This window comes from Capsicum annuum, chromosome 1, assembly GCF_002878395.1.
Source record: "Capsicum annuum cultivar UCD-10X-F1 chromosome 1, UCD10Xv1.1, whole genome shotgun sequence".
NCBI classification, from domain to species: domain Eukaryota; kingdom Viridiplantae; phylum Streptophyta; class Magnoliopsida; order Solanales; family Solanaceae; genus Capsicum; species Capsicum annuum.
The window spans coordinates 17,492,790-17,519,006 of NC_061111.1; the positions used below are offsets into that span (position 1 = coordinate 17,492,790).

The window sequence follows — 26,217 nt, forward strand, 5'->3', positions numbered from 1 at the left end:
CATCAAGTATAAGGAAGAGTTAGTCATGTCCAACAATGATATGGAGAGTGACATTATGGATCAGACAAAGAGTTGGGAAAATGAGAGTTTAAAGCAAGAAATTTTGAGATTAAGGCAACAAATGACAAAAATGCACCGACTTTGGGCCAGTGGGTTGTCTCCTCCTCCATTTCCCACTATTAATCCCACAAATACCATAAGTTTTTAGCCAAAATTGCAAGGTCAGTTTTCTGCTATTGTTGATGCACCACAACATGCCTCAGAATTCACTCCAAGCCAAAAATATCCCAATTCTCTTTGGTGTAATTCTATCACATGGGCAGCACCACCTGTCGTCTGTGATTTTGTTGCTCAATCCTCTACTAAAGCTTCCATGTTGGCTATCCGCCCAACGATTATTCTTTCTCATATTGCTAGTGAACCCTCTTTCAATACTCTTGATAACCATTGCTATACTTCTGAGTCTACTTTTAAGTTAATCAAACCACAAAAATTTCTTAACAAGAAGCCCAGCGTGTCAGAAAAGTCAGAGAAAATAGTTAGAAAAATGAAGAGTACAGAAATTGCTATGAAAAGTTTCCCAGGACTTGCGGGTAAAAAAGATGTTGTATATAAAGATTGGGACATGTCTTTAAATGTTAACCTTCCTTCAAGCTTTGAGATATCGATATTTGAGGAGCATAATGGACCTAAGGATTCCATGAAATATTTGGGATGATATTGTAATCAATTAAGGTAAACAGGAGGGAAAAAGAATGAGGAAGAAGCAACTGCTATTGTAGTTGTACAACGGGCACGTCCAAGAAGACCACGTCGTCGTTACCCTTAGTTTCAAGCCCAAGTTCACAACCAAGCTCCATAGAATCACTCCCAAAATCCATTATATTTCATTTCCCTACCTCCATACCCAGTATATGGTGCACAACCATATGTTCAACCGTCTTCTTACTCATAATGGCGCGCACCAACTCCTCAAAGTCATCATCCAACTCCACAAACATATCAAAGCCCTTCTAGGCCCGATGTTCGATCCACGTCAAACAATGAAAAGAGAAAGAAGCCTAGGGATAGTTTCACGCCAATTGAAGAATCGTATGTCAGTCTGTTCCAGAGATTAGTACAATAGGGCATGATCACTCCTCTCATTGGGTATACTCCTGACCCAAATTTAAGAAATTTTGATCCTCATGTACGATGAGCATATCATTCTGATGTTCAGGATCACAGTATTGAGGATTGTCGTGCTTTGAAAAGAGAAATAGAAAGGTTGATTTAAGAAAAATTGATTGTATTGCAAAACATTGACACTATGAGCGTCACACGAAATCCTTCAACAACACACGATAATGCATAATACGTGGAAAATAATGAGTTAATCATGGGGATCCAAAACTTATTTGTTCAAGGAAATGTGTTGGACAGCGGTGGAAGCTCTAGTCACTCAGATATGCAAACATTGGTGGTTTGTTTTATTTTCCTTTCTATTTTTCGAATTATTTTAGGGTTATAGTTTAGAATCTGTCTTGTTTTGTTTCTTTGTCATTTTTGTTTAAACCCTTCTATCTTTTCTTTTAGTGAAATGTGGTGTCTTTTTTGTTTTGTCTTATTTTAAGTTGTTTGTTTGTCTTCTTTGCACAGTTCATTTTATGTTGGTTTTAATGATATGACATGCTGGCGAAATTTTCAGTAAGATCTTAAAATATAATTTAAGCATGAACTCTGAATCAGAGGGCTAAAGTTAGTATATATATACAATATACTTTTTATTTTTTTTTTGATGAAAATGGAACCCTTATGACCCTAGCTTTTATCCTAGTAAAAAAGAAGTTTATTGAATTAACATAGAAAATATTGGTTATTAGAGAAGGAGGGGTGGGGTGGGTGGGTGGGATGAGATATGTTGAAGGATAAATTCGAGTGGAACGTCGGAACTTGTTCCTCTGCTTTCACAAGAGTAAGTACATTTTTTCTACCTTATTTTCTTAAAAAAAACAAAACCAAACATGATAAAATCTAAAATACCACATGCACCCCAAATGTATTACTAAAATATTCTCTCCGTGATTAGTGTGAAGCATGATTCTGGGCCAAAACACATTTTTCTTCAAAAATACTCGAAAGGGAAAAAGAACAACTTGGCATATATGCTGTTGGAACTCTAGTAAGCTGTCTACCTCAAAGAACTACCAGGTGGTTGAAAATGAAACCACCAGGCTCCTACAAGTCATGCATGTCGGGGTATATATGTCATTTTATGATAACAAAGATAATAACTTCGTCTAACAATACTCGTTTATTATTAATTTGATATGTAAATTAAAAAACAGTAAATAACAAAAATAATGTATCACACTATTCTTTGAATGTAATTAATATATTATTTATTAATTTTTTAAATTAGATAAATATTATTGAATATCTATTTTTATATGATAAATAAAAATAGAAGGCGGGAGTAACACATTTCTGTGCTCAATTATAGAGTTGTGTGCTTTTAATCCTTCCACTTGCAAATTTAACACATTTCTGATTTTACACTTGAAATAACAAGATGTTTTAACTTATAAGTGTGAAATCAGCACGTTTAATATAATTCAAATATTACTTATATGATGTTTAATAATAGTGATTTGATGCAATAATTGATAATAGATAAATTATTATGCATTGATTAATGACTAACAAATATACTTTATATAAATTCTATTATTTTAAATGCATAGTTGAATAGAAAAAATTATGTGTGATTTTTTTTCATTGCACAACTAACAAAATGCTTTATTTTTCTAACTCGCAATCCGTACTCAAGAAACATCGCTTAGGGTGTTCATCGATTTGAGTCTCAAAATCAAATTAATATAATTAAATATTAAATTATTACAATTAAACTAAATCTAACATATATTTATATGTTTGGGTTCAATTATTATTCATACACAAAAAATAAAAGAAACAATTCATTCAAAAGACAAAAAGATGACTATTCATTTTAAAAGGAAAATAAATTTTGAGATTACCACATAAAACAATAAAATAATGCATATTTAACAAAAATTATTTATTATGTATATGTATAATTTTAAATTATTCAAAAGAATAATATATTATGTATATATAATTTGTCAGTCGGGTTATTTCTTTGGATTTTTTTTGCAAAATTAAAATCAAATCAAGTATTATTAATTTTTAAAAATATAAAAATAAGCCAAATAAAATAAAATTATTGAGTTGATTTAATTTTACCCAAATCATGAACTTGTAGGATTCACTAGGTATATTATTATTGAAATAGTATTCCTCCTTCTATTTTTATTTGTCTAATTTTTTTTTGAAATGTCCAATAATAATGGTTTAATTTATAAAATTAATGAATGATTTAATTATTTTTATTTATTTTATTTTTAAAATTAAATATAATTTATTGTTTAACTAATATGGAAGGGGAGCCTTGGAGTAACTAATAAAATTGCTGTCATATGACCAGACGGTCACGGATTTAAGTTGGAAACAACCTCTGGCAGAAATGTATGTAAGGTAAAGCTGCGTACGATATACTCTTGTGGTGGGATCCTTTTTTGGATATCGCACATAGTGATAGTTTTAGTGCATTGGACTATCTTTTTTGTTTAACTAATATATTTTTTTAAATATTAAATTTATTATATTGAAAGAATAATGGACCAAAAAAGAAGGTTACCTTTGACTAGAAAAAACAACCGAGGGACCAAATGAGATTGTTTCCGAAAAATAAATCACAAAAATAGCTACTATACTAAAAAATGAAAAGAGTAATGTAATTTATAGTAATATTTATCAGATTAGCGGTTTAACAACAAATACATATATTCCTGTTTTTACTACCATTTCTCTCTATCAAAATCTCCCATTTTAGAAGTTGAAGAATTTTCCATTTCTGTATAGCCATGGCTTCCGAGAACTTCAGCGATAAAAACGCTGTTTTTCGGAAGCTCAAATCCAAGCCTGAAAATAAGGTTTCCACTTATATATTTATATTTTGTTGATTTTTTTGTTTGATTACATTGAAAATTTCTGGAGATCTGTTTTAGATCCGTTAATTTTGGTTGATTTTCTACATGATTTTTAATTCCAAATTTTTGATTTATTTTGTTAGATGTGCTTCGATTGCAATGCTAAGAATCCAAATTGGGCATCGGTGACGTATGGGATCTTCTTGTGTATTGATTGCTCCGCTGTTCATCGCAGCCTTGGCGTTCACATTAGTTTTGTTCGGTAACCTTTTTTTCTTTTCGTTTTATAGCTATTATTTTGGCTAAATGAGCTGATTTTTGCTTGGTACGGTTTAATATGGCTGAATTTTTAGTGATAATATGTTAAAAATTGTAACTTTGGTGTAAGTTAGACACTAGTGAAAAACTTATAACCTATTTTGTTTCGGACTCTTCAAAAGATAGTGCATTTTGGAGAATCCGACAAGGGTGTGACAACATTTTTGGAGAGTCCGAGCAGCATGGCTTATAACACGATATTTGTGGTTTTTGATAGATATTGAATTCTCGTGTTGTAGAATTATGTGAAGAAATGTTGGAAGATGACGGATTTTGTTGAGTAGCTGTGGAGAATCTTAGTTTTAGATTAAATTGGTGGTGGTATTCTTGTACACCTAGTTAGTTTCTGATGCAAAGATTTACTTGGACTAAAAATTAAATTGGTCAAAACCATACAGGCAGCTACCAATGAAATCACAGTATGTCGACCTTATGAGTTTTCTTATTTTATTTCACTCCTATGGGTTTCGGTTCATTTCCATTTTGGTTGGACAAGAAAAAAAAGGGAGAACAAGCAAACTGACTGGCTGATGCTATTGGTTGAGCACGAAGATGAGTTTTTGGAGCAAATTACGGTATATGCCATGATGATAGTCAAAAGGCCTATTGATAGTTTAATAGACAGGCTTATAGGTGGTAGGGGGCAAGGTTGTTGATGCAGAAAGCGATTTAGATCAGGATATTTATTATCATTGTACAATTAAGAATTGATGATAATAAACTGAGACTAATAAGGGCGGTTTGTAGTGTGTGTGTGTGTGTGTGTGCTTTCTTACTTTCTAATAGAAATGGTCTCCCCGGAGAATCCCTCAAAATCTGGAACACCATACCCCAAGCTATCTGGTGGACTGTGTGGAAAGAAAGGAACAGCAGAATCTATGAAGGCATCTAGCAAAATATGCTCAGCCATAAGTTAGAGCGTTTTCTTTGCTAGTTTTTTTGGTGCAAACTTGTATTCTATGGGATTCTGATTTCTTGTTAGACATGAGAGAGGAATTGCACAACTCGTAAGTTGTAACTACATTTGACGCTCTAGCATGGTGCTTATTCAATTTTAATACAATACCTTATCTTTTATCAAAATGGGCCGTAGTTCCTTTCAGTGGTAAAGTTAAAAACTGTTAGATTATAAGGCTGGAGGAAAGGAAAGGATATTACTAGGCAAAATGGAGTAGAAAATGTAGTGTCTCCTGGAGAGTACATCCAAATACCCGGGGAAATTTGGAATGTTTTGATATAGTCTTGCTTGTTTTTGCGCTCTTCCATAAAAACTGAGCTAATTTGGTGCCCATTCTCATTTCTCACAATTCCAACATTGCCAAAACGACCCCTTTCACATGTGAACTTCTGTTGTGGGTCTTGTGGCAAGTCTGCCTGTCCAGATTATGATGGCCGTGGGGAATTAAGATTTTGAGCATCTTTGCTGTCTTGTTGGCTCAGTGAGTGATGTGGCAAGGAGATGTCAATTCATGTCCTCTTTTGGAACTTCTATTATTATTAGTATTATTTATATATAATTTAACTTATTTTCAGATTTATTTAATTTATTATTATGATGATATGATATGAGCTTAAATGAAGAAATGAGGATTCATATAGCTGACCCCAACTTGATTGGGATTGAGGCGTAGTTGTTGTTAATAAACTGTGGTATTAAAATCAACCGCCATTTCAGTCTTCTATCACCCTTTTCAGAGAAAGAGAGAAGAGTGGACTAGCTGTTAGTATTTTAGATTTGTTGGTGGCAGTATGATAGGCTGTTTTTCTTTACTATACTAGGGTTGGAGAATAGGGGTTGATGTAGTCAAATAAGAATAAATCTTTTACTGTAGGCTGTAGCCTGTCATATTATTATTATTATTATTATTATTTCCAACTGAGAAGCTTAGTCGTGCAGATCGACAAATTTAGATTCGTGGTCCCCAGAGCAATTAAGAATGATGTGCTTTGGTGGAAATAACCGTGCTCAAGTTTTCTTCAAGCAGCATGGATGGAATGATGGAGGCAAGACTGACGCCAAGTATACCTCAAGGGCTGCTGACTTGTATAGGCAGTTACTCTCAAAAGAAGTTGCTAAAAGTATTGCAGAGGAAGCAGCTTTGCCAGCATCTCCTGTTGCTTCGCAGGGTGCACAGGCTACTAATGGAATTCCTGATATTAAGACTAGTGAACCTCCAAAAGAAACGCCTTCATTGAAGGTTGAAAAACCTGAGGTTTCTGCTTTGCCCAAAGCCTCTCAAGCTGTTACCACCTTTCTTAAGAAACCTACAGTTGCGAAGAAAGCTGGGAAATCTGGTGGACTCGGAGCTCGTAAACTTACTAAAAAGGTACACATTAGACTTGCAAGGAGGAATCGGGCATATATGTAAATTGGATGCTTTGAAATTCCTTCATAATGCTTATTTGACCCACCCCCGAAAAGAAAAAAAAGAAGAAATATCCCTGCTGTTTTAACAAGTTTGTTCTACTGATTTTTGGTTTCCAATCTATTGACTATTTGCCATGTACAGCCTAGTGAAAGTCTCTACGAGCAGAAGCCTGACGAACCGCCTGTTCAAGTCTCCTCCTCCAATGCTGCAAGTAATTCACCAACTGTTGGTTCAACATTCGCGTCTCGTTTTGAGTACACAGACAATGTCCAACCTTCTGAGACGAGTTCTGGAGGCTCTCGTGTTCTTAACCATGTGGCCCCTCCAAAGTCCTCCAGCTTTTTTTCAGATTATGGAATGGATAGTGGTTTCCCAAAGAAGACAAGTTCCAATTCTTCAAAAGCTCAAGTGAGTTCTTATCCTAGCTTTTATTTTCTCTGATCATCCATGATTTCTCGAAAGATTTCTCAAAAAGAAATCTTTGTCATGTATGTTGTTTATTTGCCAAGTTTAATGGAAGGAGAAAGGTGGACATTATTGTGGTGTCTCCGACTGTCTTTGGTTTCTATTTGTATTAAACCTTACGAACATTGAAATCTTGATCTGACGTTCCCTGTTATGGATCTAACTGCACCAATTATTCTTTTGGTCTATCCGTTACCGACTTGATACAATTCAAGCCTGCACAAGTTCTACGCAGTGCATATGTGCCGCCACCCTCTAAGACGCACACACGAAGGGAATTAATTGTGAGCAACTTAAAACTGCTATGGCGTATGGTTCTTATTATGGTCTTGAGTTTTGGATTGAATAACTCTTTAGAAATTGGCGAAGCCGTTTGAAATTTGTTTTCATCCTATTTCGAGCGCCCTGGATCGTTAACAAGTACCACCCTGTTCTTTTGGAGCTTGGATGCTCCCTTAACTTGTACTTTTATTTATGAATTATGAAATTCCTCAAGCGCTCCAGAGTATACTTTTTCCACTGACCTTCTCACCAGTAAATTTCTGCATCCCAAGGGTTGCTGGTATATTTCTAGTGTTTGTTTCTTGTTAAAACATTTTGAATATTCATAAACTGCCTAGAAGTAAGTTCTTGCTTCTCTTTTTGTATCATTAGTTTTGGATGTTTCTAGTGGTGATTATGCTCCTTTTCTCCCCCAATTCTTTTTCTCCTGATCTATCTGTCAGTTGTTTACTTGTGATGTTTGTGTAACATGAAGTTTTACCTTCTCTCTGCCTCTTGATCTTTATCGAGATCTATTAATATGTTTGCCTTGCGTGTGTATTTTACTCTAATCAGATTGAGGAAACTGATGAAGCAAGGAAGAAGTTTTCTAATGCCAAATCCATTTCATCTGCTCAATTCTTTGGTGATCAGAGTAAAGCTGAAATGGAAGCCTCAGTTTCTTTACAGAAATTCTCGGTATGATTGCTTATTACACACGTCCTACCAGTTTTCGTTTCTTATTTTGACCATCTTTTCGAGTGACATTTGACTTCATTATTGCTTTTTAACTAAAATTGAATATAATTTATAAGCTAGGGTAGAATTGATGTCAACTAATTAAATTTGATGTTCCACAAGACTAAAGAAGTCACAATTATATTATTTTGAAATGAATTTTTTTTGTTGAAATGGAGTCTCAATTATATTTTAATCATCAATATAATTATAGGTTAATAAATTTGGGACAAGGAAAGTATATAGTATGCCCTTGTATAGGTGAACCTACTGCTTTAGTTAGCATTGAATCCTTGAGTTGCCTCTAATGCTGTCCTATATAAAAAATTTCATTATCTTTCCAGATTCTTCTCCATTCCTAACTACGACAAATATCCCTCCTTCGCAGGAGCGTATGTACCCCTGAGTTTTTCACTGGGTATTTCCTTCTATTCTTATCTTGAAAATTTGCATTAACTTGAATAGCATCTCTGAATAAATTTTCCTGTGAGAGCTTCCCAAGTATAGTAACTTATTAGAAACCAGGATTTGGGTTCTGAATATGGTGAATGCTTATTTGTTGACAGTAACTCTTCCCTAGGTCCCTGCAGATGTGTTTGGACTTACGAAAGTTTCCGCCTCCAAATCCCAGTTTAGGAATTTAACCCGATTCCATTTTGTAATATGCACACAAGATGCTATTTGTCGGTGTCTATTCCAGCAGCCAGCTGTGTGTCTCTTTTCACTGACCTGTTTTGCAGGCAAGGGCCTCTTTGCACTGGTAGTTCTGTAGAATGTGCTTCTTTTAGGCCTCTTCTCTTTTTTCTTCTGATCATTTGTCTGGTAACTTTTCTCTAGCTTTTCAGTCTATATTTTAACTTTTTCAAGTACATTATAGTTGCCACTTTCTTTGGTGAATAAGAATGAAATTCTTTCTGTGTAGTTATTTCTTTCTTCCTGTTTTTGTTTTGTAATACTTGTACAGAGAACTTCTAGTCATTTTTTTTAAAATTTTTATATAATAATATTGGATTAAGAAGAGCTCAAATGGAGCGACATTGAAATTCATATAGCTGATCAACTTGCTTGGGATTGAGGCGTAAAGAGTAGTTAGTGTTGTACATATTATTTGGGACTTGTTAGGGAATTCTGGTTCTGGTTTTCTTTCTGGTGATTGTTCACTGTTCCAGGAACCCTATTCAGACAACTAGTTGGTATTGCAGCGACTCTTCCTTATTTCTTGTTTTCCGAATAAGCAAACACAAGTTGCTTCACTGCCTAAATTTTGAGGGGGTGTGCAGAAGTTCAAGAGAATCATTCATTTTTTTAAATAGAATATTCTTAATTTTTAATAATTATGTCACAAGAATTTGGAACTGAAGATTAAAACAAAAATATTTCACATACTCAAGGAACTTTCTTATGTGTTGACTAACTACTCAATTCAATAAGAGAGATGTAAAAGTCCTAACCTTGATTTAACTGACTGACCCTCCAAAAAATAAAAATAAAATTCCATTTCAGACTTCCTTCCCCCCCCCCCCTACCCACACCCACACCCAAAAAAAAACATTTCACAGACTTCTCAGGACCAACTTTTGGTTGGAGTTGAAGAGGTTTGGAACCATTACATTTTCTCTTTCAACAAGCCTTTCACAGATCATGTCACAGACAAGTTATCAAGATAGTGCATCTGTGATGACTCAGAAATAGTGGAGCCCTCTAATGAACTGCCAAAATATTCAACCCATAGATTCTTCTAATAACTGCTTTGTGTTAGCAGATTCCGCTATTATCGTAGTCAATAATCCAATTGTTTGGTGCAGCGAATAACAGTAAGCTATTATTAGGTTATTATTACTGTAGCTTGTCCGATGGTTCTGAATGTGCTTATGATACATAATTGACAAAATTTGCTTGGGTGTCTTATATTTAGAACTAGATTGAAATGATATCTAATAGTAGAACTGATATTTCACTGCTACATGAAGTTTACCTGAAAACTGAAGTAATAAACTCAGGTTCTAAAACATATTTTTTCTCCCTCTTTATATTCATAGGGTTCAAGCGCCATTTCTAGTGCTGACCTCTTTGGTCATGATGATAACGCAGCGTTTGATATCACTGCCGGAGAACTTATTAATAGACTCTCTTTCCAGGTATATCGGCAGTTTGATACACGATGCTTTGGTTTTCACCAGTTTATCTATGAAGGTGTTGATTGGATTTTCTTTTCCAATGTTTCCTTTTTTGCCTTTCCAGGCACAACAAGATATGTCCTCAATCAAAAATATTGCTGGAGAAACCGGGAAGAGACTTTCCTCCTTAGCATCCAATTTGATGTCTGATCTTCAAGACAGAATCCTGTGAGGAGGAGACAGTGTGTGTGTTATAAATGAAATGGATATGACCGTACCTAAATATTAGAGGTGAAAAGAATACGATGTTCTTTCGGAATACCTAGAATTCTAGGCTCTTGAGAAGCTGGTATCTTATGTTATAGATTAAAGATGTCTTTTTAAATTTCCTTATTTTTTCTTTTCGGGGTTGCATTTTACTGCCTAAGGCTCATAGAGGTCTGTGAGTTGAATATTTTGCTATGTATTCTGTGGTGTTAGAGTTGAAATAGAAATCACCGACTTGTAATCTAGCAAAAACTATGTTTTTTGTTATTTGTGAAGAGTATAGTTCTCTTCTCTTTCGGCCTAGCACATTCAGATTTGGGTTCCTCGTCATTGAAACCATAGTTCGTTTTGGTTTTTGGATTCGTAATAAAATATCTACACAAATATAGTGATGTTAGCTGAATAGCGTGCACCTACTGTGTTCTTACGAGTGAAGTTGAAGTTTGGAAAGAGTAGGATGCATACTTAGTGGGGATGCGTTGTAAGTTGTAGTGTGTTTATTGATAATGTCAACCTTGTTGGCAGTGGGGATCCAAAAATATATAATGGGTTCCGGGTTTAACGTAACCGTCCAGTAACACGACGCATTTTCCTGCTTAGTGGAGTAGTTGATCTTTATTTTATGCCATTGTGAAATAAATCATGAAATCATTTCCTCAAAAAAAAAAAAAAAAGAATGAAGCTGAAGAAATTTTACCAATTGAATTCAATATGTCATTCTTACCTAAGAACTTGTAGTCCATAGAAATGGCAGTACTTTCTACTCCGAAAATATGTAATTCATTAGATGATGACGTCTAATGACGTCGAATAAGCAAGGAAAAAAATATAAAAAGGCTAGTATAAGTAGTTTAACTTGAGTTGTGCAATGCGAATGTTCCATGACTAGATAAACTAAAAAGAAGGTATGAATGACAATTTAGTTAGTAATAAATTCGGTAAAGAAGAGTATGTTATGTATAATAGAGTGTGATTAGTCCAGTCTTTGTTTTTTCTTTTGGGGAGCAATTGTCTAATCTTTGTTATTCATCTAATCTTTGTTATTCATGAAATCAGATGAAATTGTGGATAACCACTAAGGATGTGACATGTGTCATAAGACAGTGGCAAAGATATTTTATTCAATTTTTTAAATGTTTTTTAATTATAATAAAGCACAAGGGGAAAAAAAGAAATTAAAATTAAACTCAATACATATTTTGTGAGATTCCATGGATATGTTAAATTGTAAAATTACGATAGTAGTAATAATTGGGTCTCAACACTTTCCTCTCTGTAACACACATTTTGGCTCCTTCCAAATTGAAGTATTCTCTCAAAAAATCCAAAATGGCGGCTTAATTTTCCCTCCCATTTCAAATCTCTCCATTTATAATCTGAATTGAATTTATTCCTCCAAAAATTTTATTACTTCCCACAACTTCTTTTCATATTTAAGCTTTCCCTCCCATTCTTCAAAATCCCCAAATTCAAAACCCTAGAAACTTCTATTTCTTCTCTTTCTTCGACGAGTCAGCCCTTACAATTCACTTTTTTCACCACTCAATGGAAACCCTTTGCTCAGAAACCCTAGAAACCGGGTCTGAACCGGTTGATTTGGTAAGTTCCGACGAAACCCTAGATGGGTCTTCTCAAATTTCTGCTGAAAATTCCCCCAATTCGAACAAATCGGAAGAAGATAAACTATGTATGGATGCTTCACCCGTTCGTAGTACATACACTTCTGCATATTTTTGCAGCCGCTGGAGTCAATTCAGTAACTTCAAGCCTCTAAACTCACAGCCGACGACTACTGCAGAACCTCATGATGAGCCGTCGCTTTTCGATTGGACGGATTCAGAGAATAAACTTGAAAAGAAGGAACGGAAACCAGCTGCGTTGTCGTGGAATTCGTATATCGATGATGAGGAAGAAGCTAAGTTTACACTGGTATTTTAATCTTCAAACTTCATGAATTGCTCTAATTTTTTGGTACTGTTGTTTCTGTGTTTGTTGATGTTTCTTGGATTGTTTATCAGGGTGCAGGGCTTGCTAATTTAGGCAATACGTGCTTTCTAAATGCTGTTTTGCAATCGTTCATGCATACAGTACCGTTGATTCAGGGGCTTAAGTCGAATGATCATGCCACACCTTGTGATGGTAGGAAATTAATCGTTTTGTTCCATTTTATATGTCTTTATTCGTACTGTTTATAGAGTTGATTATGTTCTTTTTGTTGATTACTTGTTTTCCTTTTTAGTTATAAGAAGAGTTGTAATAAATTTGTAAATTTTTTTGTCAAAAAATTAAAGGAATGTATGTTTGAATGAAGAACAAAAAATTGAAAGTTCTATGCTCGTACATCAAACACGTTAAAGTTTGTTTTCTATTGTTTAAGTTATGTAAGTGCGTATGGTTTGATAAATCTGGTCTGGTGGAGAAATTTCATCACTTTGAGCCTAGAGTTTTCCGGAAACAGTCTCTCTACCTCCATGGGGTGGGGATAAGTTCTGTGTACACTCTATCCTTTGTAGACCCCATGTGGGGATTTCATTGGGTATGTTGTTGTTGTTATCTCTCTTTATTCTTGAGGTTGGTTATTAATTTACCTGTCTGACAATTGCAGGTTATCTGCGGAAGGGATTTTGTGTAATATGTGCTCTGAGAAAGCTTATTGATGCTTCATTGTTTTCTGAGACTGGTGTAGTCTCTCCCTGGAAATTTGTTAACAACTTGAACTGTATCCTTTCAAATTTCTAGTTTGTGATTTTTGGGATGATATTTGCTTTTTATACACATTTTTTGCATGCTTATTTTTTCTGCTTTTGTATTCGTTTTTCTAGATTCATCCACTTAATTTTTTTCTATTGAACTTGTTCATATCTTCAAATTTATCCTAAGATGCTCTAGTTCTTATTAGTTGGTAACAGTGCGTTGTCTTACAGCCCATTCGTATTAGTAGTCATAGTATTGCTTTGGTAGTTTCTTGTCCTTCATTGTCTGTCCCTCTCTATTGTTGTATGGTAGTATTATAGTTTCAGTTCAGTTACTATTTGTTGTTTTTTTGGTTATTATTTGATATTCTTTTACTTCCATTACTTCTTTTTTTGGATTGTTTTTTCTTAAGCCAAGGGTCTATAGTAAACAACCTTTCGACCTTTAAGGTAGGAGTAAGGTTTTTATACACTCTCACCTTCCTAGATCCCACTTTGTGGGATTACAATGTGTATGTTGTTGTATGCTCCACTTCTTACCAAAATAGAAGAAAGATGACATGATTTTGATACAACACACACTATTGGTACATTCATTTCTTCATTCCCTTTTATTCTGACCTATTCTTTTGGATTATGTGACTTATTTGATCAGTTACTTTTGTTAGTTTCATTTATCACAACCAATCTCAGTACTAGACAAAAATAATTTGCTTCTAACAACAAACTATTATACCTCAAATAATTTATTTTTAGTCAATCTCTAATAAATTTCCTTTTTAAATTGGGTTAATAGTTTTTTTGGCCACTCAGATATTAGTAAATTATAATTTTGGTCCTTAGGATCTTTGATTAAGCACATTCAACCTTCAATTAATTGAAGTGTGCACTTTAATCCCTTTGCTAGTGAATATATACACATTTATCTACTCATGTTATGATAGACTAGTGTTTTTACTTCATATTTGATGGTAATATAGTTCTAATAATAGGTCAAATATAACATGCTTCCTACATAGAGGGACTAAAATACAAGTTTGAATAAATTAAAGGTTAAATGTGCTTAGCCAAATTCACAAATATCAAAATTAAAATTTACCAATAACTGAGGAACTAAAGTGTTACTTATAGTATCTTTTTTTGTAAATAATTGTTTACCATTTTTAACATTCTATTGAGTCATGCCAGCTAACCATGAAGGTTGTATGAGTTAGTTACCATGTTTGCAAATCTGTACTGTTGTTTCACTGTCATCCTTAACTTAGTGAAAACTCAGATTTTTCTTCCACTTTCCATCGGTTCCAACAGGAAGATGCTCACGAATTTTTACAGTGTTTTTTGGATAAACTTGAAAGATGTTGTGACGATTCAAGACCAAGGGACTACCCAGCTTTGGAGACTGACAACATTGTAAAGCAGGTTTTTGGAGGCCGTTTAGTTAGCAAAGTAAGAAGCGAACATTGGTCAATTCTTTGTGCTTTGTGTTTTAAAATTGCATTCACATATATGCTATGGTCTTCATTCTTATTAGCAAAGTAAGAAGCGAACATTGGTCAATTCTTTGTGCTTTGTGTTTTAAAATTGCATTCACATATATGCTATGGTCTTCATTCTTAAATGCAAATGTTGAACTAATATTTTGCACCCGCCTTTTTGAAATTGCAGTTGCAGTGTTGTAATTGTTGCCATCGTTCTAATACTTATGAGACTCTAATAGATCTGAGTTTGGAGATCGAGGATGTGGACAGCCTAGACACAGCTCTAGAGTCTTTCACGAAGGTTGAGAAAATTGAGGATCCAGAAATAAAGTTTACATGTGAAAAATGTCAGGAGCAAGTCTCCATTGAGAAGCAGCTTGTGCTGGACAAGGCCCCATCTGTTGCTGCCCTTCATTTAAAGAGATTCAAAACAGATGGTTCTCTTGTTGAGAAGATTGACAAATATGTTTCATTTCCTCTGGAACTGGACTTGCATACTTATGCTGATAACAGCCAAATTGATAATGTGAGTTCCTGTTGTTCCTCTGAGTCTTTGCTAGGAACTAGTGTTGCAGGGGTTCTTTTAGTTTTAGGAGATGGAAGATATGAAATGAAGTGTAATTTTTCTGCCTGTTGCTCCTCTGAGTCTTTGCTAGGAACTAGTGTTGTAGGGGTTCTTTTAGTTTTAGGAGATGGAAGATATGAAATGAAGTGTAATTTTTCTGGTAGAGAACGCGATGAAGAGTAATTACTAGTGCCTAGAAGTAAATTTTAGAGTTTCCTGCGTAAGTTTTAGCATCTTCAAGTTCTGGGTTTCTTCCAATGTAGTTTTAGTAAAGAATTAGCTGATTGCTCTGGAGATTTATTTTTGTGGAATGAATATAAACTTTCTCCTTTGTTTATGTAAAGATACGAAATGGGGACTAAGCAGGGTCGATTTTGTATACAGAATTTCACTTTATTTCTATCTAAGATCTTTTCTTTTGCTTAAATTTTGAAACATGAAATAATTTGAATTTTCCTTCTTGTGCACAGGAAGAAATGAAGTATGATCTTTATGCAGTTATAGTGCATATAGGATTTTCATACTCCTCTGGGCACTATTACAGCTTCATTCGTTCAGCGCCAAATGAATGGTACAAATTTGATGACTCAAAGGTATATACTGCAAACGAAGTTCTCTATTCTTTTTTTATGGATGAGTGTAGGATTGATCTGTTCTCAAGTTCCCTAATATTCTGGGGGTTTCTAACTTTGGTACCATCTTGTTATTGTGCCACATTCAACATCATTTCATCTTTGCTTATTTTTGTTATATGGTACCCGGCAGTACCCTGGAATAAAGGAGGAAAAGCAAGCATTTATGATGAACTGATTTGATATTTGTTTTAACTTGATAGGTTGTTCGTGTCCGAGAAGATTATGTGCTGTCACAGGAAGCATATGTTCTGTTTTATGCAAAGAGGGGCACTCCTTGGTTTTCAGATTTTATTGAAGGGCAAAAGCCCTTTATAGATCCGTCCATGCTGAATACTTCTCCTAAGTCGGTTTTAGAGAATACAGATGCTGTCCGCATAACTTCTCCACTGCTGCCGGGTGCCCAGACTTCCCGTGGCAAAGAACCCAATGATACTGCAAATGAGTCATCTCCCAATTCTCTCAACAAGGTTCAAGATAGTGAAGAAAAGGAAAATGCGTACATGATGTCTGCTCCTAGACCACCACTAGTTGCAAGTAATAGTCTGGATTCCAAGTCACGTGAAATGGATAAAGATAGTGTGTCTTCACCTTCACTACTCAAAGATGGGTCTACACTGGTTTCTGGGGTTTCAGTACTCAAAGAAAACCGCAATATTCTGGACCCTGGTTCAACCAATAGAACTTTATACATCACACCCGAAACACCACCTAGATCTCCAAGCCCAGAGATATATAGAGAAGATCCCCCAGGTAACCATATCTTCCACATCTATTTTATAGTCAACTTTGTTGCCTATAGCGAATATAGAAAAGCTAGTGCTAATCACTAATTTTTATTTGCAGATAATGATTTCCATATTCCTCGTGGCCATCTGAGAATGCCAGGCCAGATTTCTTGCAAAAAACAACTGCAGAATGATCTAGAGCAGGACATGGAGAGAAAGCAGGCGTGTTCTCTGATAAAGAAAAGCATGCGTGGATCTAGAGCCCAGCAATTTCTAGCTGCAGTCGAGGTTTCGCACAGTGAAGGTTCTGCTAACAAGAGGAGGAGGAGAATGGAAGTATCTCCAATTAGAGATGGCAGTAATTCTACCAGTCGCCGGAGGTCTAGCTTTGGCTCTGTGATGCGTCCTGTAATGGCTAGCAGCATGAGATAAGGTGGGGAAATACTAGTAATTTGTAACTGGGTACTATGAACTAACGGAATAGGGTCCTGATACCAAGTTCTCGGCAATCTTTCAAGTTTTATCCTCCACCACAAACATGGCTCTGGGTGATTTTATAGACATTAGCTGTTCTTTTGTTCATTTTTCAGAGTTCATTGTATAGTGCAGAGTGAGAATTTTATCTTATATTCTCATAGTTGAGAAATATAATTACTCGCATATTACCCAAGGGACGAGCTTTTGTAGTATGAATTTTTTATTATCTGTACTGAACTTTAGTACATAGTAAATGTCAATGCTTTTATTCATCTATAATTTTCTTTATGCATGGAGTTTGGGGGTGTAATACAAAATATGTGCTTAGTTGAGAGTTATTTTTGAGGTTTATAAAGAAATGTTTCGATCCAAGCATCTCCAATTAACAGACAGGCTAGAAATCACAAAAAACCATGCATCTTATTTGGCTTCTTTGTATTTGTTCATCTTAGGTTACATAAAGCATTCTAAGTTGTTTTCTTGTTAATATCGAACACATTATTTTCCATTTCATTTTTCCTTTTCAGCTCCTCAAGACTTGTATATAAGGACCTCAAAAGGCCTTGAGCAAATCCCTTCTTTCTGCTTCGCAAATAATTATAAGAGTTTAATTTTTCCCCCATTTCACTTCAACAATGGAGGTCCCCAAGCATGTCGTTATAATGATGGATGCATTGAAAGAATTCTCCATTGAACCTGTTGAATGGACTCTCACAAATGTTGCCTTGAAATCATGTTGCAGTGTTACCATTCTTGGCTTGATGCCCTGGCTCAATATTCCTCGTATAAATGCATGACTTCCATGTTAAATCATTTCGATATTCCTGTCATCAACCTGCCCAAGCTTGAGTAGATTGGACGGGTTATATTTTCATGGACTAATTTTGTCACTCCATATAAGATCATTTTATATTTGGGTTGTATACTTAAGTTCATGTGTATTTTTTATTTATTAATTTTACAGTCTCGGCTAAGACATGGTCGGACATCTGGAGCGTGGATTTTCAAGAACTTTCAATGAGTAGAGAGAGAGGGGATCAATGGAGAAGTACTGAATATGCTAAGTATCACAAAGTTCAATATTTAATTGACCTCTGTGAAAAATATGGGGTATCAACAATTTCCCTCAACTTCAGCTGTCTTAATAATTATACTACAGTAGTATGACATGTTTAAATAATTTCTTCTTCAAGTTATCGGGCTTATATATTTCTGATAAATTAATTTAGGTAGAACCAAAAATCAGAACAGAGATGGGTCATCCACTGAAATTGCTCGTGGCTGATCTAATCACTAGGCTTCAACCAACTCTAGTAGTATTTGACAGGTATTACTCCTCTAGGTTTCACTTTACTCGATCGTTACATCAAAAATAGACGTTTATTTACCTGTTCAGTTTAGCTAATCAATAGAGTTTTATTACTTTTTTTCTTACTATCTTTAGTAATAAATAACTATATAAAGTAACAATAATAGTCGCAGCAATTGAACTTAGAATTACAAAACATCATTATAAGATTGGTTTAAAGTTTTCTTAAAGAGTGTATCAGGTCAATGGTCAAGTGAGATAGTACTTTATATATATGTTGCTATGAAATGTATGTCACCAGTGGTCAAGTAATATGATTACGCTATTACTTACGTATGTTTCTAACATATATAATTAAAAAATTTTGCAGGCACCACGACAGAAAAAATATAGAATACTATGCAGAGAAATTACCAATATATGACATGGTAGTAATTAACGAAGATGGAGAAGTGGATATGACGATCAAAGGAAAGTTTCAGGAAAATATGAAATCTCCTGCAGCTTCAATGGTCACAAAACCAATGATTTCTGGACAAATTATTAATTTTTTCAAGCCAAAATGTGTCAAAACCTGAAGATTTGCAGAGGAAATGGAGCATTACCCTATCTTAGAACAATATAAATAAATAAAATGCATAAATAAGATATAAAAAAAAAAGAAATGTTATACTCCATCCTTTGTAAACAGCAAAGAGTTAAAAAGAATGCAGCATCTTCAAGAGTCAATATATTACTAGCATTTTTGCTACTATTATAATAAGTACTTGGTAGTTGGTTATATTTCTTTCTTTTATCATTTTATTGATAGATCTTTGACAAACACTGTACTTCAGAATTAAAGCCAACAGATATTGTATGTTAAGGATGCAAACTTGCAAAGAAGTGTCATCTGTTACATCAACTTGCAAAATACTCCTTTTGATCGAAAATAAGTGGCGTTTTAGCTCTTTTCATGTCTACTAATAAATGCAAGGTATCACCTTGAAAAATGATCTGGGGAATAAATAACTAATGTCGAGGATTAAACACGAATAAAATAATTATCTTTTCTTGATATGTTAAAAGTGAAAATTTACTTTTGAAATGCTGGACAAGTAAAAGTGAACGGAAAAGAGTAATATGATGATACCTAATGACCAATGAGAATAGCTTGAAGATCAGTTCTTCAAGGTTCTTAAACTTTACTATATGGGAGAAAAGGTAACTGCACTTACTGAATCTGACGACAAGAAAGTGCAAAAATGAAGTGACAAAATAGACAGTTTGATAGCTTTACCTCACTCACTGAGTTGACAATATCCCATTCATAGGTGCTCACATGGGATCACACTCTTCTCAGCCACCTACTAGGGGACCAATTATTTTCCATTAACAATATGATCATCAGAATTTCATTTCCATTTATTGGTAAAGGGTGTGTGATAGAGCCTCATAAGAGTGGGACAAATATCAAATTTTTTCTCTTGATCTTTAGTAACAGTCTAAATTAGTGCTTACATTGGAAGAAACTTTGTTGTAATGTACCATTTATACAAGTAGTTGATATTCAATGAAAATTACATATGATGACAATAAATCGATTTTTATATATTTTGAATATCAACATATATTAACGTACATTAAGGATAACAATTGAAGTACAATAGTAATTCACACTACTTCTGTACTTCTTTTAAGCATTTTATACTAATGGGAATACATGCATGCATGATCCACTAAGGCTATACTTCAACAGGAGAATAACAAGGGAACTGGAAAAGATGGTCCTATTTGTTATTGGTTCTTTAAGGTGTTGAATATATATGGTAGGAGTTATGAAGTTCAAGGAATGTAGCCACCATGGCCACATCCTTCACCACTTCCACCACCCCTCCATATCCACCTCCATGTTCACCTCCGTAAGCTCCTCCTGTGCCACCACCTGCACCTCTACCGCTTCCATATCCACCACCTGCAGCTCCTACTGAACCATAGCCTCCTCCACTACCTCCTCCATGTCCACCTCCCTCTCCATATCCACTACCAGGTATTACCCCAGCTCCTCCATAGCCACCACCACTTCCTCCCCCTTCTCCGCCCCCGTACCTGCCTCCTGGAACCCCTCCTGCATCATAACCACCACCACTACCACCCCCTCTTCCACCACCATATGCACCTCCATGTTCTACACCTCCACCACCACCATATGCACCTCCATGTTCTGCACTTCCTCCATATCCACCACCACAGCCACTACCACCTCCTCCTCCACCACCATATGCACCTCTATGTTCTACACCTTCACCATATCCCCCACCACTTTCACTACCACCTCCTCCTCCACCACCATATTGTTAGGATTGATTAGCAGTTCACACACACTAAATCTATGGAGAGGATGAAGAAAACTAGAGAGAGTTCTTGAGGAGAGAGAGAGGTAATTTCGTGATAACACCCGTGGGTAACCTCCACGGCGGATAGGCTATTTATATTAATGACTTGGAGTATGTACAATTACACAGAGAATGAAAATAAAAGGTATAGCCTAAAATTTGGGTTGGGGCTCTGCTCCCACACCCCCCGGCAACCTCACTGCGGAGGTTGAACCGCGCGAACATTAATATATAATAGTACGTCACATATTAATCAGGCTCCACAACCTAACAATTCTCCTACTTGGAGACTGATTCTGTCATCCAAGAATTAAATTCTCAAAAAAATAAAAAAACATTCCTCCATCATCAATATGTTCGCCACACCGCAATATCTGTAGACACAACTACAGAAAGCCAACTAAGGTTTTGCACAACCTTAGTTTACCAACATCAACACATTTAGTCAACATGTTTGCTGGATTCTTTGCACCCTCTATCTTTTCCAAACACATATCACCTCCTTCCACTGCCCTACGAATGAAATGATACCGTATTCTAATGCGCTTAGTCTTCAAATGATAGACCGAGTTCTTCACCAACTATATGACACTCTGGCTATCTGTGTAAAGAATCTTCTTAAGCTGCTTATTGCCCAGTTCTTCCAGATAATCTGCCAACCATATCATCTCCTTTCCAGCTTCAACTATTGCCACATACTCAGCCTCAATAGATGAAAGAGCAACGCACTTCTGAAGCCTGGACATCCAAATCACTGCTGTACCACCTAAGGTGTAAATGTATCTGAAAGTTCTCATGCTTGAGTCCACATCCCCACTAAGATCAACATCAACAAAACCTTGCAGAATCACTTCACCATTGCCAAAACAAAGTGAAGTACTGGATGTACCTTTCAGATATCTTAGAAGCCACTTCACAGCTTCCCAATGCTCTTTCCCGGGATATTTCATGTACCTGCTAACAACTCCCACTGCATGTGCTATGTTAGGTCTAGTGCATACCATAACATACATCAGACTCCCAACTGCAGAGACATATGGAACAAGTGCCATGTGCTCCCGCTCCTGAGCTGTCTTCGGTGACTGCTCCTTTGACAATTTTATGTGATTTGCCAATAAAGTAGTCCTGGGTTTAACATCATTAAAATTTGAATCTATCCAGCACTTTATCGACGTACTGCTCTTGGGATAGATTCAAAGTGCCAGCAGATCTATCCCGAGAAATTCTCATCCCAAAAATCTATTTTGCTGCACCTAAATCTTTCATCTCAAACTCAGAAGACAGGCTTACCTTCAGAGAGTTTATCTCCTTCATACTGGATCCTTCAATCAACATATCATCCACATACAAGAGTAAAAATATATAAGAATTAGTGTATTTCTTGAAGTAGCAACACTGATCCCTTTCACTCCTGCGAAAGCCACTCTTGCTCATAAAGGAGTCAAACTTCTTGTACCACTGTCTAGGTGCTTGTTTCAGCCCATACAAGCTCCTATTGAGCTTGAACACTATGTGTTCCTTTCCTGAAACTACAAACTCCTCTGACTGCTGCATATAGATTTCCTTGTACAAATCTCCATGTAAAAATGCAACAATGCTCAATAAAATTTGGATAGTAGTTAATTTCACAATAGGAGAAAATATTTCAGCATAATCAATAACTTTCATAATCAATAACTTTCCTTTGTGAATATCCTTTAACTACCAACTGATCTTTGAACCTTCTTTTGCCATCTGGTTCTGCCTTGATTCTGAACACCCACTTGTTCAACAAGCCTCTCTTCTCTGCAGGTAACTCAGTCAACATCCACGTGTTATTCTTCTCAAGTGAGATCATCTCATCATCCATGGCTTGCTCCTACTTGATTGAATCCTCCACCTGCAGGGCCTTAGCAGCAGACTCTGGTTCCCCTTCATCAGTCAGCAACAGATAATGTAATGATGGTAAATACCTATTCGGTGCTCTAATGGTCCTGGATGATCTCCTCTCAGCTTGCTCAGGTGTCACTTGTTCCACTTCTGGTTCCTTAATGATAGTTTCTGGAGTTTGTTGAGTATCTGCTGTAACATCTTTGGGTGTACTCTTCGGCAACTCAAGCTCAACTCCCACTTGCTTTATAGTTTCTTGAACCTTTTGCTCTCTGTCCTCATACAATACGTTTTTATAAAATGTCACATCACTATGTCTTAGGATTTTCTTGTTCCTATCATCCCAAAACCTGTACCCGAACATGTCAGAACCATAACCTATAAAGTAGCACTTTATAGCTTTAGCATCAAGCTTATCTCTCTTCTATGAATCAACATGAACATAAGCAGTGCAACCAAAGGTTCTCAAGTGAGAATACTTGAGCTCTTTTCCTGTCCATTCTTCTTCAGAAATCTTGAACCCCATAGGAACTGATGGTCCCCTGTTGATCAAGTATGCAGATTTGCTCACAACATCTGCCCAAAACGTCTTAGGCAGGCCACAGTGTATCCTCATGCTCCTTGCACGCTAATTCAAAGTTCTGTTCATCCTTTCAATAACTCCATTCTGCCTTGCCTTCCCGGGAACTATCCTCATCAATCTGATTCCCTCAGCTGCACAAAATTGTTTGAATTCTGACTTGTCGTATTATCCTCCATTATCAGACCTCAGGCATTTGATTTTCAAGACAGTCTGATTTTTAACTTCAGCTTTCCACCTCTTGAAAGTAGCAAACACATCTGACTTATGTTTCAAGAAGTAAACCCATACCTTCCTGCTGAAATCATCAATGAAGGTGACATAGAATCTGGATCCACCAAGTGATGAAATAGGAGATGGTTCCCAAATGTCTATATGGACCATTTCCAGCCGTACTTGCTTCTGCTCTCTCGCAGTCTTCGTAAAGCTTACTCGCTTCTGTTTACCCATAACACAACTCTCACAAAGACCCATATCAATCAATTTCAGCCCCTCTAAAGCTCCTTTTACAGCCAGCATCTTCATTCCTTTGGCACTCATGTGTCCAAGTCTGTTGTGCCACAGACATGAACCAAAAGCTCCCTCAGTAACAACAACCATGTTTATACACCCTGCAGCGGTGTACACAATTCCAGATTTTGTGCCATGTGCTACAACCATAGCACCCTTCACAATCTTTCACGAACCTTTCCCAAACTCTGCTGCGTAGCCTGTGCTATCCAACTGACCAACAGAGAGCAGATTCTTCTTGAGACCAGGAATATATCTGACATTCTCCAATGTCCACTGGTTTTCGTTGGATTTTTTATGCAGACATCCCTTTTTCTTCAATCGCCAATGGCTTGTTGTCAACAAGATACACCTTTTCAAAATTTTCAGACTTGAAGTTTTGGAACAATTCCTTGTTAGGAGATGAATGGAAAGATGCACCAGAATCCAATATCTAGGATTCTATCGGGCTGTCCACACTAAGGATTAGAGCATCCCCAATGTCTTCTGTTGAATTAGCAGAATCATTATCATCTCCAGATTTTTGATTCTTCTTCTTCTGGGGTTTCTTGCACTCTGTCCGAAAGTGTCCTTTCTCTCCACAATTCCAACATGTCACGTTGGATTTTTGTGGATATTTTCCATGATTCTTCGATTTTGATTTGTCGTGTGTATTCTGACCCCTCGATTGGTCTCTCCCCCTTCGGTCAACACTGAGAGCACTACCAGATGATTCCCCAATTTTTTATTTGCGAATGCTTTCGCTAAGAACATTTTGGATTTCATTAAACTTTCGTTTCTCAGATCCACGGGAACTGCTAATCGCAGCAACAATAGTACCCCAAGACTCGGGCAGAGATGATATTAAATTTATGCTTTAATTTCATCTTCAAAATTAATATCCACAGAACACAGTTTACTAACAATCATATTGAACTTGTTTATATGAAGAATCTATAAATTGAATAATCTACGCATCAAATATACCTTATTCATCACAGATGGCATTTGATAGTGCCTTTAACAGATCGTATGTGGTTTTCTCCTTGACGATGTTGAATGCCATGTTTCTCGACAAAGTCAACTGGATTAGCCCTAGAGCCTACCATCCTTGAGCTTCCAATCCTCCTCTTTCATGGACTCTGGCTTCACCCCGATCAAGGGTTCGTAAAGATCTTTCTAGTACAGATAGTCTTCGATCTGCATCTTCCAGAAACTAAAATCGGATCCATCAAACTTCTCGATTCCAAACTTTGATCCTTCCATCTTCAGTGATCGTGATTAATCTCCCAAGCTCTAATACCAGTTGTTAGAATCGATTAGCAGTTCACACACATTAAATCTGTGGAGAGGATAAAGAAAACTAGAGAGAGTTCTTGATGAGAGAGAGAGAGAAAGGTAATTTTGTGGTAACACTCGTGGGTAACTTCCACGGCGGATAGGCTATTTATTAATGACTTGGAGTATGTACAATTACACAGAGAATGAGAATAAAAGGTACAACCTAAAATTTGGGTCGGGACTCCGCCCCCCACACCCCCGGCAACCTCTCCATAGAGGTTGAACCGCGTGAACATTAATATATAACAATACGTCACATCGTAATCAGGCTCCATAACCTAACACATATGCACCTCCATATTCTACACCTCCACCACCACCATATGCACCTCTACCATATCCACCACCACTGCCACTACCACCTTCTACACCACCACCATATGCACCTCCATGTTCTGCACCTCTACCATATCCATCACCACTGCCATTACCACCTCCCCCTCCACCACCATATGCACCTCCATGTTCTGCATCTCCACCACCACTTCCTACTCTTCCTCCACTTCCATATCCTATGCCATGATCACCACCTGTACTATAACCCCCTCCTCCACCATGTCCACCACCACCACCACTTCCATATCCTCCTCCATGCTCTCCACCAGGTACATAGCCACCACTACCTCCACCACTACCACCACCTTCACCACCAACCCCATATCTACCACGATCAACTACACCTTCATAACCACCACCTCCTCCAGAACCTCCACCTCCACCATCTCCATATCTCCCCACTCCCCCATCCTCATAACCGCATCCAGAACCACCACCATGCCCTGCACCATAGCCAATAGTGCCACCCATATTGTATCCAAGACCTCCCTCTGGATTAAGGAGAGCTCTAGAAGAAGCATAACATATGGTTACACTAAGTAGCACAAAGACAAACACTATAGAAACCTTATGATTAGCCGTGGAAGAGTGTTATGAATCCATATGTAAACAATTACTCCTATATATAGAAAGCCCCAGCCCCCCCTAACACATACAAGCTATGTAATGCTGTGATAAGGTGATGGTCCAAAACCGTGTCAATGAGCAAATAGTGGTTGAAACACATGTAAGAAGAAATTTTTGCTTCCCCCACTATAGCAATATTCACAAAAATACACAACAAAGTGAAGTAAAGGAAAAGGAAGCCATACTCTAAAATG

General features: G+C 36.4%; 5 protein-coding genes across 6 annotated transcripts; 3 read left to right on the plus strand and 2 right to left on the minus strand.

The window, feature by feature from the left end:
• The first annotated feature begins 3,731 nt into the window (after positions 1-3,731).
• LOC107870871 (probable ADP-ribosylation factor GTPase-activating protein AGD8) lies at positions 3,732-10,815 on the plus strand. Of its 2 annotated transcripts, XM_016717559.2 has the most exons (7): positions 3,732-3,992; positions 4,133-4,251; positions 6,205-6,634; positions 6,818-7,084; positions 7,979-8,101; positions 10,180-10,278; positions 10,382-10,815. In XM_016717559.2, the coding sequence occupies exons 1-7, from the start codon at positions 3,924-3,926 to the stop codon at positions 10,487-10,489; spliced, it is 1,215 nt and encodes a 404-aa protein (XP_016573045.2). In that variant the 5' UTR covers positions 3,732-3,923; the 3' UTR covers positions 10,490-10,815. The 2 variants fall into 2 exon arrangements, with proteins under 2 accessions (XP_016573045.2, XP_016573052.2); XM_016717566.2 differs by lacking the exon at positions 10,382-10,815 and having other exon boundaries at positions 3,784-3,992; positions 8,485-10,223.
• Positions 10,816-10,954: 139 nt separating this feature from the next.
• On the plus strand, positions 10,955-17,389 carry LOC107870863 (ubiquitin carboxyl-terminal hydrolase 20). The gene is made up of 8 exons (XM_016717547.2): positions 10,955-12,453; positions 12,543-12,663; positions 13,130-13,243; positions 14,494-14,663; positions 14,883-15,221; positions 15,731-15,853; positions 16,096-16,645; positions 16,739-17,389. Exons 1-8 carry the CDS (start codon positions 12,070-12,072, stop codon positions 17,050-17,052), a joined length of 2,115 nt encoding a protein of 704 aa, XP_016573033.2. The 5' UTR covers positions 10,955-12,069; the 3' UTR covers positions 17,053-17,389.
• Positions 17,390-17,669: 280 nt separating this feature from the next.
• Positions 17,670-19,271, plus strand: LOC107853757. Its single transcript, XM_016698748.2, has 4 exons — positions 17,670-17,880; positions 18,062-18,207; positions 18,327-18,424; positions 18,777-19,271. Exons 1-4 carry the CDS (start codon positions 17,733-17,735, stop codon positions 18,982-18,984), a joined length of 600 nt encoding a protein of 199 aa, XP_016554234.2. The 5' UTR covers positions 17,670-17,732; the 3' UTR covers positions 18,985-19,271.
• A 922-nt stretch (positions 19,272-20,193) lies between these two features.
• On the minus strand, positions 20,194-21,275 carry LOC107873506 (glycine-rich cell wall structural protein 1.8-like). The gene is made up of 2 exons (XM_047410094.1): positions 21,209-21,275; positions 20,194-20,726 (listed from the first exon to the last, which is right to left on the minus strand). Exons 1-2 carry the CDS (start codon positions 21,273-21,275, stop codon positions 20,194-20,196), a joined length of 600 nt encoding a protein of 199 aa, XP_047266050.1.
• Positions 21,276-25,324: 4,049 nt separating this feature from the next.
• On the minus strand, positions 25,325-25,867 carry LOC107873439 (glycine-rich cell wall structural protein 1.8-like). The gene has a single exon (XM_016720323.2). The coding sequence runs from the start codon at positions 25,865-25,867 to the stop codon at positions 25,325-25,327; it is 543 nt and encodes a 180-aa protein (XP_016575809.2).
• Positions 25,868-26,217: the final 350 nt, after the last annotated feature.